Source organism: Ixodes scapularis, unplaced genomic scaffold (genome assembly GCF_016920785.2).
Source record: "Ixodes scapularis isolate PalLabHiFi unplaced genomic scaffold, ASM1692078v2 ptg000597l_1___fragment_3__unscaffolded, whole genome shotgun sequence".
NCBI classification, from domain to species: domain Eukaryota; kingdom Metazoa; phylum Arthropoda; class Arachnida; order Ixodida; family Ixodidae; genus Ixodes; species Ixodes scapularis.
In genome coordinates this window covers 1,960,767-1,976,636 of record NW_024610008.1, presented here as the reverse complement: position 1 = coordinate 1,976,636, position 15,870 = coordinate 1,960,767, and the positions used below count along the sequence as shown (strand labels likewise).

Here is a 15,870-nt window from a genome sequence, read left to right as displayed (position 1 = left end):
GCCAAAGCCGAACCCACTCGCTGGGCAGGCGATCACATCACTATTCTTAGAAGGCACTGGGAAGAGTACTATGATTACCCCAAGGTAATACATTACATCCTAACACTCCTGGAGCTCCTCTACAGCACCGAACACTTCGTTATAGGTAGCATGACTGAGGCGCCCGCACGGACTAAATGTACTAGTATAAAAATTTGAAAGCCGTTTACAACTCCCTGTATCGCCGAACTGGAGCGCAGCTCTTGAGGAGGAGGAGGGAAGGGTAGACACCTCCTCCTCCTCCTCCTCCCCTCATTCTTGATGATGCTCCGGGGGGTCACCTGACCTCGAGGGGAGGGGGTTGTGTCACGTGACTTCGGGGAGGGGGAGGGGGATCACGTGACCTCGGGGGGGGGGGGTCACGTGACCTTGGGGTGACCTTGGGGGGGTCACGTGACCTCGCGGTTACCCCGACGGCGACGCCGACGCCGTTCAAGCCGGAAACGGGCGCCAAAGAGCTGCGCTCTAAAAAAAAACGATTATCTTCGTTTCATGAGGGTGACCTAGGTTTGCTGTTCCGCTCTGCCATATCAAACAATTTTTAACTGCAATGGGTTAGAACCGCTGAAGTGGATAGGAAAACAACCAAGCAACTTTAAGGTTCATTTTCCCTTGCTCAACTTCAACCTTTTTAAGAATAATAAGTTAAAACAAATTTAAAGCGCCGTTTTGTAAATTGCAGAAATAGTGTTTTTTCAGAAAATCAAAATACCCACGACGACACGCCTGTTCGATATCAAATGGAAACACCCTCTTTCTTGCAATTATGTTGCTCGTCGCCAGCCTCTAGCATGTTTGAAGCATATTTGCGTTCAATATCCCATATGGAATAAGCTCTCAAGCAGAGCGTGAAAAGAACGAACGAGCTTGTATAGGACATCAACGGTATTAAAAAAACACATCTGATACGATAAATGTTCTTTCGTGAATATTTGTATCTGATAATAATAAAGGATGTTTTTCCCAAAGTATTGCCAATACCCCGCTGAAAAAATGGCTATTATATAGGCGCAGTTGGAGAGAGTCCTGCTTGACATAATTATAAAAGCTAGGCTAATAATAAAATACAAGATTAGAAAATTGGTGTGTCATTAGCTGCCCGAATCGGGAAAAACTGGTATGTCACTGGACGACTACAGTCAAGAAATTGATTTGTGACTGGAATATAATATTAGAAAAGTCAGAATATAAAGGGTTTACATTATTGCACTAGAATGGCGTTTAATCAGATGCCGATATCAAAACTTGTGGCATGATATTGGACAACAATATTGGAAATCGTGGTCTAATATTGAATATCAATATCGAAAATCCTTACACACCATTCGATATCGGTATCAGAATTCTTCGGCTATCACTTGACACCAATATTGGAAATCCTGGATATTTGGACAAATTGGAACGCCACTATAGGAATAATAAAGGTAAAAAAAAACCCAATCGTCATTGACCCAGTATCGTAAACCTAATTGGTCCCATATTTGGGGCAGATAGCGCTCCAATATTGGGTCCCATATTATAATCCAATCAATCCAATTTCGTGACTTCGTCAGGCCAACACTGGAGTGCTGCACGGGCATTAATGCGCTATTGCAATGTTGCAATTATGCAAAATTAGTTTTATTCATAATTGATTCAGTCGCACGTTTACTTGCTAAAGCGTAAGAACGTGCTTTTTTTAAAATATGCATGCCTGCAGAACCGGTACTATCGGGCAACGGCGGCCTGATTGCCAAGGAGCGGATCTTCTCGATTACCGAACTCAGAAGACGCGTAAAAATTAAGCACTGCAAAAGTATCTTGATTTTCTCTTTATTTTTTGCTGTGAATCTATTTGCACAAGCTCATCTCATATCTCTGGTTCGTGCGTTCTATTTCTAACAATGAGAACAAAAGAATAAAACAAACAAAAGGATGGAAGCGACAAACGCTGAGATTACAATGTTTTCTCTAAAGTCTAAGTGCAGTGGTCTCCGCATAAAAACAGCGAACACGCAGGCACTGATGTTCAAGCAAACATTTTTTTTTTACTCTACCTAACATACTTGACCACAATCGAAGGCCGATTGTGGTCGTGTTAAAAACAAGACCACTATGCTTTCGTGTGCCTGTCTTCGAAAGATCAAGAAAGACCAGGTACTTCCGCAGCAGCTCGCCCAGCTCGCCGCACAGCAGAAGTGAAAGAGGTATACCTCGGTGAGCTAGAAGGCGGTTCAGTTGATGACGCTTGTAGAATCACCCTGTTAGTTAACAATATCTTCATCACATTCAAGGTCGATGCAGGCGTCGACGTCACTGCCATCGCGCCGCGCGACTACAATCGCGATGTGATGGTCCCTTTGCGAAAGCCAGAACGAGCACTTCCCTTTCCAGGTCTTCAGAAGGTTTCGACCGCTGGACACTTCCAAGCTTCTTTGGAATGGCGCGGTCAACAACCCTTTCAGAAAAAGGGGTGGATTCTGACGCTCTTCTCCCATACAAGACACCCCAAAACTTATGTTCGACGTACACCGCACGGACGTCGATCTGGCGGTATAAACTTTCACGAGAGATTTCAAAGCAGTGCGGCACACTTTTTAAAAAAAATAGCTAATGCACGTGTTACTGACTAGAAAAAAAAACAATAATCGGTGTTTTCTTGGCCCTACTGCAAAACCTGTGTTTTTTTTCTCTGGTCTTCGGCACGTACTTTAGCTATTTATAAGTTATATCGCACAGTTATCAATTCTCTCGTAACAATACGGGGCCGTCTGTTCTACTATACTGCGCTGTACGTCGAAGGGTCTGATCAAAGGTTTTCTTTGACCAGAAACGAAGCATTTTGCTCTTACGTACCCAAGGCGGGTGCCACTGCTGATGCTATCACCTGTGCACACTGACCTTTCCAAGATGTTTAAGCGCCATGTTATAGAGCGCGTCACCAAGGCCACAGAGAGGTGCGCTCCGATGGTTGTCACAGAAAAAGCAAATAGCGAACTGCGCGATTGCGTTGAGTACACGAGCTCAAAAAGCCCCTCGTAAGAGAGCAGATTATCATGCCCACCCTAGACGAATGTCTGGCAAAACTCCCCGGGGCACAGTCTTCAGCAAGCTTGACGCTCGGGCTGGTTACTGGCAAGCACCCCTGGCGGAGGGATCGCAGAAATACATGACATTTCTCACGCTGTTCGGACGCATCAAGTTTCTTCACCTTCCCATCGGAATCACTTTCGCACCAGAGTTTTTTCAGTGCGAAATGCTGAGAGCCTCTGAGGAAGTAGAAGGTCAAGCTTGCCTGCCAGATGATATTATCGTCTTGGGGAAAACACGGGCCTAACACGACGCGAAGCTGTTTAACGTCTTCGAACGAGTCAGCAAAGGCGGCATAACAATCAGCCTCGACAAGTGCCGCTTCTTACAGCTTACAGTCAGGTTCCTAAACCTCAACGTTTTCGGAGGAGGTGTGACACCTGATCCTGAAAAAACGTCATTACGGTCACATAGATCACACCATCAGATGTGAAAAAAACTGAGATCGTTCTTGGGGATGGCACACCACCTTGCTTAGGTTTTGCCACAGCTGTAACACACAACGAAGGCAATGCGGGATCTCTTCTGCGCCGACGCTGCCTGGCTGTGGGGACCCGACCAGCAACGAAGCTTTGAAGCAGTGAAAGAAGCTCTAGCCAATGCGCCAGCTCTGATGCATAACACTCAGAACACGCCTCTCATAGTCTCAGCGGACACACCATCTTACGGAATTAGTGCTGTCTTGCTAAAAGACCTGACGGCAAGCGGCTGCCCTTCGCTGTGCATTGGGCTCTCTCACTGAGACGGAGCAAAGATACGCTAAAATCGAGATCACTTGGGCCAGTGATCACTTCCGCTTGTACATCTTAGGACTGCAGTTTCACATTGAGACAGACCAGAAACCGCTGGTTCTATTTATGAAAACAAAGCGACTCGATTAGTTGATGCCACTACTGAACTCACTCGAAATGCGACTGTTCCCGCACGACTACGCCGTGGGACACAATCGTGGAAAAGCAATGTGCACAGCCGACGTGCAGACACTCAACCCGTTTGTCGACGCAGCCTTAACAAGAAAACTCAGCACCAGAGAGTACGAGCTCCTCACGCTGGAACAGCTTCCAGCCGCCCAAGAAATCCTCTACTGCATCAAGAACGAGCTACACACAGACCTGTTAATCAAGAAGATAATCTAGTACGCCCTCCAGACATGGCCGGTTAAAATGACGCTTACTCAAGGAGTCCGCCAATTCTACGAAGTCGACGTCGAACTAGCCATACTAGACAGCCTGTTTTTCAAGGGCAATCAACTCGTGTTACCAGAAGCCCTACGCTTAGAAATCCTGGACAAGCTTCACATAGGTCACCAGGTTGTGTCCAAATGCCGCGCCAGAGCAAAATAATCTGTCTCGTGGCAAAGAATTGGCCTACATATTGGCTGTCGCGTAAGAAGTTTTCTGTTTTTCAAGACCACCGGAAACCAGGTCAACAACCATTTTTGGATGTTGACCTGGTTTTCGGTAGTCATGACGAACGGTAAACTGGTTTCTTGTGATCTTGACAACTTCACTGCCATACTGCCCATGGTTAGTCCTCGGCATGTACTTTTTGTCTACGAAGGCACTAACTAACTGATTGCTGCCGATTACCCGATTACGATTCAAGGTACTTCGAGCTGGAAGCTCTGAGGAGGACGACGACCAGGAATATCATTGCGTTCCTCGACCCAATGTTTGCAAGATATGGATCACGGAAAATCCTCCGAACTCCCCTAATGAAAAATACACCAGGCGGAGGGCTGGCGTGACTTGATGTTCCACCAGACTTTTTCACATATATGATTTGGGACATTTTCACAGCAGCAATCTGGTGTTTTGTTGTGATACCAGAAATATCGTGTGTTGGTGTGACGCCATTAATTTGGTTTTTTGATGTGACACCAGCAATCTGGTGTTGTGGCGTAACATCAGGTTTTGTTGTAGTGTGATACGAGAGTACCTGTTGACTGGGTGTTGCTTTACTCACAAAAAGGGTACAATGATAAATTTGAGAACAACAGTGCTGTTATAATTACTTTATTCAAAGAAGCAAATAAGCACAACAGTAAGGCTTCGAAAGCTTTACGGTTGTAGGGAGTTGTCCGTGATCAACTGGAGTTTGCCCGGAGCCACTACCCTGCGTCGAAGAACCGGACGCGCTCTCGTTCTGCAATTCATGGCCTTTCAGCTTGCAGTTGACTCGTGTCTTAGTAACGCTTATCCGTTCCGCGTACCCCTGGGCGCCAAAAATCTCCTCTTCTAAGGCATCATATTCGACAGATAGCTCGATTTTCTTGTTCAGCTTTTTCAGGGAAGCCTCCTTAAGTAGAAGAATATCAAATGTTTCTTGGAGCTCACCGATATCGGTCGGATCCGTGGCCAGCAGGACGCCAACCTCGTTGATGATCTTTGTTGTGGAGCACGCAGGGTAATCCTCCTTCGCTTCAGGCGGTCGACGCCCTCCTCGCTCGTAGTTGGCATGATCTGGCCGTTAATTCCTGGTTTTCGGCACCAAGAACTGTAATAATTACTAGCTTAAATTTCTATGATATTTTGCTACCAAACCAAGCTCGTCGGAAGTCAGGAAAGCGCACCAACACACATCTTTTCGGATTCCAGTCACAAAAAAGACTCCTATATTTTCTCAAACTTAAGCAAGAATACCGGCGGAAAAGGAAAGGAAAACCCTCGAAGAGGCGAGCCGGCGAGCGCCCTAAGCTGCACAAGGCCGCCCGGGAAAGTGCTCGGGAGGAGGAAACATATTTTGTGCACAAAGTTGCCCGCCGCGTGGTCTCCTGTGACCACCAAGACGGGAGGAAACAAGGCACCACGTCGGGGGACGAGGCGGCACACAAACAAATAGAAAACACGCCCACGGACGGGGGAAAATACAACAAAACCACAGCTCTAATGTCACATCAAACTGCGTGCCGTGCACACCAGGCTGCCTGGTGGGCACATGAGCCCCTGTGGTGTGACACCAGACTCTCTTGATGTACCCACCAGGCTGATGTGACCGGTACACCAGCATTGCTGGTATCACAACAGATATTCTTGTGTCACACAGGATTCTCTGATGTCCCACTAAGATTGTCTGGCGTATGTTTCATTAGGGTCTCAACGAACAGTAACTGGTCTCACGCGAATTCGCCGCGTTTACGAATAATGGGGAGTGAGCCAATCAATATCGGGCCCGTACTACCCACAGATCAACGGGGAGGCTGAGAGGACAGTCCAAACGCTAAGTTACTCCTCAGGAAATCAATAGATATCCACCAACCATTTTTTTTTGTGGCCAGGCGTGTGACCCCGGGCGCCAAAGGTTACTCGCCCGCGGAGCTATTTATGGGACGAAGACTGCGCAGAAACGTGACTGTAAAGCCAGAATCTCTCCAACCTCACTGGGACACTAGCCACTTTCGCTCCATAAATTCCTTACACAAGGAGAAGATGCGCCAACTCTATGATGAGCGCCGCAAAACACGTGAGCTCGACACTCTTCCGCCTTCAACTGCAGTCAGAATTGTGACGGGAGCAGCGTCTTAAGGCGCATTTACACTGTGGCAAAAGACGCGTCGATGGGTGACTTTCTTGCTTATTTTTGTATTGAAAAACGTCGCGCGTCAAGGAGGACGATGCAGGAAGATGACGTGTCTGGACCCAATTTTTCCCTCGACGAGCGCGCTTTAGTCAATCAGCGAGCGACCGGACGTGACGTGTCGCCTTCTTTCGGTTAGGACATGTTTTCGGTGTATTTACTTTTGATCGACAAGGAAGGCAAAGATCGAGGGATTCATGCAGTTGCGAAACGTGGCTAGAAGCATTTCAACCTGGAGATAAGCCAGCCGACTGGAACATCTGACTGTGAGCAGTATTTATGTGCGTGTACGACTCGACGACGCCGTTAAACCACTCTTCATGGTTAGCGCGAAAGCCGCCACCAGAGTTCGCACGTGTTCCGACTTTGCAGGAGCCATCACTTCCTATATGCTTTGTGTATTTTTTGTGTGCGCGGCACCACTACGAAATACAACAGTTCTCCTTCGAAAACACAATCGCTCAAGCTACCTGAACTGTTAACGGTGCGGACGCCCGTACGTAGCACCATGCTTTGTTCGCACAAAAACGTGGCAAACGAACACCTTCTGAAGAAGCCCGCTCGAGTCCGCGCATTTCACCGTGCAGCATACAACCGGAGTGTAAACGTAAATAAAATCATCGCCGTTCTCCCTTAAGTGAAAACAAGTGTCTCGGAGCGCATATGCGTTCACGAGGGCAAGGCAACAACGAACGCACGGAGCACACGAAAAAAAAAACAAGTTTCGTCTTCTCTCGACAAAGCCGAGGTTCCCGGAACAGACGCTGACGTCAAGAGGCCCTGTGAGAACGCTTCGTCTTTTCAACGCCGGTGCCGACGTCGACCGCAGCGCGCGTTTTTTGCTCAGTGTTAAGTGGCTTTACGGTCACATTCTATAACAATAAAAATAATAACAGGTTATATTTTCCCTTAAAAAGTGTACGACGGAGGGAGACCGAGGAAAAAAGCTGCATGATGCTGCTTGACAAGCCCTTGGTACCACATTCTTACATTTAACAGCAGTGGCACAGAAAGAGAAAAATCGCGTGAAATAATATTTGCAGAAAAAAAGAATACATACATGCAAAACACAGTTCAGTACAACAATGTAAAGCAGTAAATTTATCGTAGCATTGTTTTAAAGGTCAATATTACATATTTGCTGCACAGTTATATTTGAAACAAAAAATGCTCGAAGGTCTCAAAATGGCAAGGTAGGAAGGTGGATGTTTTCGGTGCTATGTAAGTTGAGTATCCTAGGTAGCGTACTTGATAGCATTGAATCGCCATAAGTTGTTTTGTAATTTTGGACCATCCAGTACTCCATGTTACGGGTGAGATATGCGGTCACTATTGGTGTTAGGGACGCGAGTTCCAGAAATCTGTGAGAATATTTTTTATACATGTGATTTATAAGTTACAAACATTCGATATTGAAGAAACAAATCACTGGTATCAAAGTCATGACATCACAAATGTTTCGTAAAAACGTTTTGAAGGACAAGTATATTATTTAAATTAGTATTTGTTGTATTTCTCGAGACTGGATGGCAATAGTTCACATGGAAAAAAAATGAATTATAAACTAATAATTTGACGTGTTTTGGTAAAAAATGGCCGTTACAGTATATCACGCCAACCACGCGTGACAGCTATTCCAATACATCATCCACATGCTCGCCCCGTCTCGTTCGGTCGTTGAAGATGACACCGAACGCCTAAGAACAAGAAATCACTTTTATTTATTTAAAACTTAGGTTAATAGCGGTGGCAATATTATCATTCTTGTTTCTTGGGAGAAATAAAATGGCATTTGTTTTGCTATATTTTTTAATGAATTAGAACTACTTTAAGAAACTAGGTCCTTGAGAGTTCTATTTGCTTTAGTTACTAATTCGTCACAGCAGTTGCTTCAAAAAAAATTGTTTCGTCAGCATAGATTATATATTTTATCTGGGTTTACGTTTACAATATCATTCACATACGGGTTAAACAAAAACGGTCCCAAGATACTCCCGCGCCTAACACCGAATAAGTTTGGTTTTTCCTCAGAACAGAAGCTGTTTACGCGAACATATTGTTTTCGATGCGACAGGTATGACGCAGGGATGGGCAAAATACATGCAAATATCTATCGAAATACAAATACAAAATACTTTGTCAAAATGTATTTAATTACAAATCTAATTACATTTCCAAAGAAGTATTTAGATACAAGATACAATTACAACCAAATGCATTTGGTCTCCTCTAAATACTTTTCCAAATACATTCCTCAAAATTTGCGTCAGCGACTTCGAGCACCTGCAACGGAATTCTGGGTATCTCATATTAATTTTGCATCGCACACTCGGGAGTTAGTGTGCGAAGCTCTAGTAACGTAATAAAATATAATCACAAAAATGTAATCAGCTTGGACGTAATAGGTGAGAAAGGTACAGAGTTGCAGGCAGATTTTCTGTCGATTATACCTTTTGGTATGGACCAACAAAGAACCGAGACGACCAAGACGTGGAGCACCAGCTAGAGAATTTTTTATTGTTGCAACTTGCACCAGTTACGAACATCCGGACGACCCGCGCATTTAAAATGTTCCAGGCAAAAATATGAATAGAAATTACGCTAAAAAACTCAAAAGTTGTCACAGGCACTTATTTAGTCAGTCTGCCTGTGAACGTCGACTTCGTCACTATTCTTGCCCTGGACTAGCACCGTAATCACAAAGTCACTAAACTCTTGTGCTTGATTAAGAGACACTGCATTCGGTGCAGAACGTAGTTTTCTTCCTACTCTGGACAGTGACAATAAATTTACAGACGTATTTTCGCCCACAAAATTGTATTTAATTACAATTATATTTGAAATACCCTTGTTTTAGTATTTAAATAAACATGTCAAATACATTACTCAATTCGTAATTAAATACAAATTCAAAATACAGAAAGTATTTGAAGTACGAATTTCAAGTATTTGTATTCGAAATACTGCCCATCCCTGGTATGACGTAATTAAAGTTGAGGCATAATCACAAGATACGTACATTTCAAGCTTTCTGATGAAAAAATTGTGGTTTAAATGATCGAAAACTTTGCTGAACTCCATGAAAATTCCGAGTGTCATCTTTTTATCTCTAAAACTGCGGAAAATATGATAATTTTGTTCTAAAAGTGCAAGTTCCGTAGATCGGTTTTCGCGAAATCCAGACTGCGATGAAGCGATTGTATTATTGTGATGATCATTAATCCGTCTTGCACCCTGCTGGTGTCAAGCCGCAAGGACGATGAAGAAGAAGCCTGGTTGAGAACGGGGCCAGTGTATGACGCGGGGGTCATCTGTCATGCGAGTGTAAATATCACTAATTTACTGTGAGTCGGCGTCAGTCATTACATTGGCGACGAAGGAACGAACCACTGACTTTCGGCGCAAAAATCGGTGAATTCCATCTTGGCAGGGGTTCTTCATGGGAAGAATATGTGGTACGTGTCGAGTTATGCTGCGCCGCGAACAAGCTGGTTACCGACATCGACAAAAGGGCCGCACTGCTCAGCTGTTGGGGCCAGGACACCTACTCGCTGATATCGACTCTCTTCAGGCCCCTTCGACTACCGAGTGTGGAATACAGGACCATCGTCGACGCTGTCAAGAACCACGTCAACCCCACGCCATCCGAACGCCTACGCAAGGTACGTCTTTTCGAAGCGGGACCAACACGACAGCGAATCGGTTGCCAGCTACGTTAGGGAACTGCGTAAATTGGCTGAAAACTGCGGTTTTAATGACGCTCAGTTGCCACTAAGCATCATGCTCCGTGACAGACTGGTTTTCGTACTTGCTGACGGTGTATTCCAGCAACGACTACTCGCGGAAAAAAGTTTGACGTTCGAGGCTGCGTATGACTTAGCTGTCAGCTATAAGCAGCAAAAAGACATTGGTAGCAAGCGGAGCGATAAAGAAAGCAAAGAAGACGTAACCGCGCGAGTCAGCACACCAAGCAAGGAGAGAGGCATGCAGCTAAAAGCGGACGCTTCATCGCGCTTTCATCGGTGCATGGGCTATCACGATCCAGGTCGGTGCAAGTTCAAGAACGCGATTTGTTTCGCCTGCTCGGGAAAAGGGCACATATCTCGAGTTTGCAAGGCTAAGGTAAACGTACAATCCAGTCATCCTGTGGAAGATTGTTCAAACGTGACAATGTGTCCAAAACATGAGTACGACGAGCTTTTAAAGATAAAGCAGATTAAAAACTCACCAGAACGAATCTTGGTGACTGTGCAAATACTTGGTGAAAACGTCACAATGGAAGTCGACTCGGGGGCTGCGCGTTCTATCATTTCCGTGCAAGAGTTCAACAAGTTGAAAGCTTATCAAAGTGTCCATCTCGAACATTCCGAAACAAAGCTAGTCACGTGGACGAGAGGGGGACTTGATGTGCTGGGAAAAGCCATGATGCCCGTGAACTTCAAGAAGAAGAGTCTAGTGCTTCCGTTGCTGGTCGCAGCGAATAAGAAAAGCACGTTACTGGGCCGAGATAGGTTTTCGTCTCTGGGGATCCAAGTGGTGGGTCTGCACATAGTGACCAACGCCCACGAGAGCGTCGTGTCGAAATTTCCAGACGTGTTTGCAGCGTCTTTTCCAGGAGCTGCCCTACCGCCAATCAGCATCGAGCTGAAAGAAGGTGCACAGCCAAGGTTCTTGAAATGCCGGAGTGTACCCTTTGCAATTAAGGATGACGTGTGCGCAAAACTAGGCAAGCTGCAGGAACAAGGCATCCTAGAACCTACGCAGTATGCTGAGTGGGCCACGCCTATAGTAGTGGTGTGAAAGAAGAACGGATCCTTGCGGATCTGTGGGGATTATCGGAGCACAGTAAACCAGGCGGTGAGAGACAATGTTTATCCTTTGCCAACCAGCACAGAACTTTTCGCAAGACTGGGAGATGGCCGAGTGTTCACCAAACTGGATATAACTCAAGCCTACCAACAACTAGTGCTCGACGATGCGGCAGCAGGGCCTGCAACGATCAACACAGTAAAGGGACTGTGCAAGGTTAGGCGGCTGCCCTATGGAATCTCTGTCGCGCCAGGGTTGTTCCAAAGAACCATGGACACTGTGCTAGCAGGTGTCCCGCAGGTGGTGGCGTATCTAGATGACATCTTGATCGCCAGCGAAACAACGGAAGAACACGACCAGGTGCTCATCGAGGTGCTGACGCGACTGTCAAAATCCGGACTACGCGCGAACACCTCCAAGTGCGAGCTCTACGTCGAGAGTCTGGAATTTCTAGGACACAAGATTGACAGATACGAAATCTACCCAAGCCAGGCCAAGGTGGAAGCCATCCACCAAGCGCCTGCACCTATCAACAAGAAGGAGCGCCAAGCGTTTTTTGGTATGGTAAATTTTTATAACCGGTTTCTGAAGGGACGCTCTGAGGTAGCAGAAGTGTTACACAGACTTCTAGACAATGGATCAGCATGGGAATAGAATGCAAAACATCAAAAAGCGTTTGATGGCCTTAAGGATTTGCTAACCTCAAATTCTCTGCTGACTCATCTTAAGAAAGAGGTCCCACTGGTGTTTTCATGCGACGCGTCGTCAGTCGGGGTAGGGGCAGTGTTATCACATAGCGATAATGAGGGTCGCGAGTTGTCCATCGCTTACGCGTCCAGGACGCTAAACAAAACCGAAAGGAATTATGCTCAATTCGACCGTGAAGCGTTGTCCATTGTGTTTGGCGTCCGCCATTTTCATCAGTATCTCTGTGGAAGAAGATTTGTCATAATAACTGATCACAAACCACTCCTCGGTATTTTTTAACACCAGAAGCAGATTCCTTTCGTGCTTTCCCCGCGAATTACGGTGGACGCTCATGCTGTCGGCTTACACGTACACCCTGGAATACCGACGAACCCAGGACCATGGAAATGCAGAGGGCCTCAGCAGGCTGCCGGTGCCGGTCCCCCGGAAAGAAGAAGTTCCAGGAGATGTTCTACTCCTCGAAGCTGTCCAGTTCCCGCCGGTCAATGCAGTGGACGTGGCCAGAGAGACTAGTAAAGACCCTCACCTGTCCACGGTCATGCAGTGGATTCGCCATGGCTGGCCGCAAGAATACCTATCTGAGGAGTACCACGTGTACAAGGTGAGGAGCCAGGAGCTTTCGATACAGCAAGATTGCATAATATGGGGGAACAGAGTGATTCTGCCCAAGTCGTTGAGAATGGAGGTGTTGCAGCTGTTGCATGGGGACCATCCTGGAATAACGGCCATGAAGGCAATTGCTCGATCCTACGTTTGGTAGCCAAAAATCGATGAGGACATCGATTGCATTGTGAAACACTGCAGAAAATGTCAACATAACCGACAGAGTGAGCCGCAGGTGCCCACTCATTTCTGGATCAAGCCTGATAGGCCGTGGAGCAGAATCCATATCGACTTCGCTGGGCCAGTAAACGGAGTGTGCTTTCTTGTGGTCGTGGACGCATATTCCACTGGGCAGAAGTGGAAATTGTACCGTCACTAAGCTCGTCGATGGTTATCGAAAAGCTGCACAAATTATTCGCGTCATATGAACCACCTGACCTAGTCGTGTCGGATAATGGAACAGCCTTTGTGAGTCAAGAAATGCAAGAATTCTTGAAGATCAATGGAATCAAAAGTATGCAGACTGCTCCTTATCATTCGGCTAGCAATGGTAGGGCTGAGCGAATGGTTCAGGAACTAAAAATGGCCCTCAAGAAGCAAGAGGAAGGAACAGTGGCATGCAAGGTGTCAAGATTTTTGTTTAAACAACACTCAACTCCTCACGCTGGTACCGGGAAGTCTCCGGCGGAGCTAATGTTAGGACGGAAATTACAGTCTCCACTGGACAAGCTTCACCCAGACAGCCACGCGGATGGCTACTGCGCGTTCAGTGAACCAAAGAGAGTGTTTAGTCGTGGGGATTTTGTGTATGTGCGGAACTTCGGGGTGAGTGCTAAGTTGTTAGGAGCCCGAGTCCTGCAACGTCTGGGACATGTGATGTACAAGGTGCAGACATCTGATGGCGTGACACATCGGCGTCATGCAGATCACGTAACGAAGGCGTGGGCGAGTACACCTCCGTCCACAAGGCCTGGAATAAACGAGTCCTTCAAGCTACCGTCTAAAACTCAGCCAAGTCATAGTGAGCAGCATTCAACACCGCCGCACCGACCAATGCAGCCACCGCCGGTTGCAACATCGTCGGAACAGCAAGGTTCGCCACAGCCGCGTCGCTCTTTCCGAGAACGACGAACTGTGTGTCGATACGGCGTCGACAGCGACTAAGGGCGAAGAGATGCGATGATCATCAATTCGTCTTGCACCCTGCTGGTGTCAAGCCGCAAGGACGATGAAGAAGAAGCCTGGTTGAGAACGGGGCCAGTGTATGACGCTGGGGGTCATCTTTCAGGCGAGTGTAAATATAACTAATTTACTGTGATCCGGCGTCATTCATTAAAGAGAGGTAGTGCGAACTTTGCGTACGGAGAGAGGAGTGGGGGTACGGTGTCGGTTGCGTTGTTGGTGTTGCGTGGGGGCTTGTTCTGCGTGTGTTTAGTGTATTTTGTGTGTTCAGTGATGTGTATGTATCTACCATAGCGTTCAGAAGCCACCGAAAATTGAATTTGACTTTTTTATAGTGTGTTGGCTAAATATAGCCATAGGAAAATTCATACAGCCTTCTTTAGCTGACCATATAAATTGCTAAAGATACCAAAGAAAAAGCCATAGGCAGCATAAGCATGCTGGATGTAACGTGCCAGCCATTAGAAAAGCTAAAGAGTGCTATGGCTGGACTGTGGTAGGGCCATTGACAAAGCTAAAAAAGCCAATAAAGACGACCGTAAAAAATGCTAAAAAAAGCCATAGAAAACTCTTTAGCTAGTTTGGCCAAATAGCTAAAGCCGACCATTAAAGAATTTTCTATAACCGACCATAGGACATTTTTGTATGGGATATGTGCACCTCTGATCGCGTGAGAAGAAAAAAAAAACATGACCCATTCCACTTTGCGAAGGGGGATGACCAGCGAAGATCTTTACCACACGACACAGACGTTACACAGAATTTTGAGCAAAGGTTCGAACACATTTATTGTCTTCATCGGTGGTCAGCGTGACTGAAGGTACGGACACATATTTAGTGCTGTCTTAAGTGGTGGTCATTAATTCGCATGGACGTCTAACACCACCCCGAGGAGACGGAGGAAACTAGACACGCGCGACTGGGCGGCCACCCGGCGGAAAGTAGACACGCGCTTGGGGACCGCCAACCCGGGAGGACGGACGGAAAGGAAACTAGGCACGCAAGCGGCTTTGAGCGACGGCAAAGAGAGGGCGGTGCGAGCGTAGACATGGCCGACGCGTGTCGCACAGTGGCAAATCTCTTAGAAAAATTTACTACTGATCTAAAAATTGGTGACTATATTTGATAACTAATGTACTGAACAGAACTAACCTAAATTACCCAAGCATCAATGAGAATCCCGGGAAGGGTGTCCCACTCGCCGCACGTGCCTGTGTCTTCAGCAGTAACTGTTCTAAAGCAAAAGTCTAAAACAAATAGCATCTTGCACGCGCGGTCGTCAACGCTTTATTTTGGTTATTTACTTCGAATCTTTTATGCGGGGGAGGTGTGCGAGCGTAGAGCTTTTGCTGACGCCTATGGAATCTCTACGAAACACAAACCATAAAGACCTTCGCTAAACAAAATTACTATATTTTTTGTTAGTTTTTAGGGTGCGCTCTGTCGCTCCCACGGCATTGTACAGTTACTTCCTGTAGGAGTTCATTGTTATTGGATTTCACAGCTCAATTAGCTCTGCGTACAATTACACTTTGTTCTTTGTTGCAGCGGTGAGGCAAGATGCAAAAACACGGCAGTGCCATGTTTTTTCATCTTATTTTCGTTCTTTTGAGAGTGTGCATTGTTTCTCTATTGGTTGCACAGAAAACCGGCTGTGTATGAGAAGATGTTTCGACCGTCTCTTTTTCCACGTCTCTGCACTTAAAACCCGAGTGGGCCGCCTTAAAATATTACAGTGAAGGGTCAAATGTATTTCTAATATAAATTGTAGGATCATATTGTCGCCAATCAGTGAATGACATTTGGCGTGAAGTAACCGTTGCATGTAGTGGACATTGGAAAATGAGGCTGGATACAAATATACTATCGCACACACAGCAAGTT

At 46.2% G+C, this 15,870-nt stretch overlaps 1 protein-coding gene across 1 annotated transcript; it reads left to right on the top strand.

Moving 5' to 3' along the window:
• Positions 1-9,894: 9,894 nt before the first annotated feature.
• LOC120845928 lies at positions 9,895-11,332 on the top strand. Its single transcript, XM_040217486.1, has 4 exons — positions 9,895-10,028; positions 10,115-10,346; positions 10,450-11,220; positions 11,276-11,332. The coding sequence occupies exons 1-4, from the start codon at positions 9,895-9,897 to the stop codon at positions 11,330-11,332; spliced, it is 1,194 nt and encodes a 397-aa protein (XP_040073420.1).
• The last annotated feature ends 4,538 nt before the right edge of the window (positions 11,333-15,870 follow it).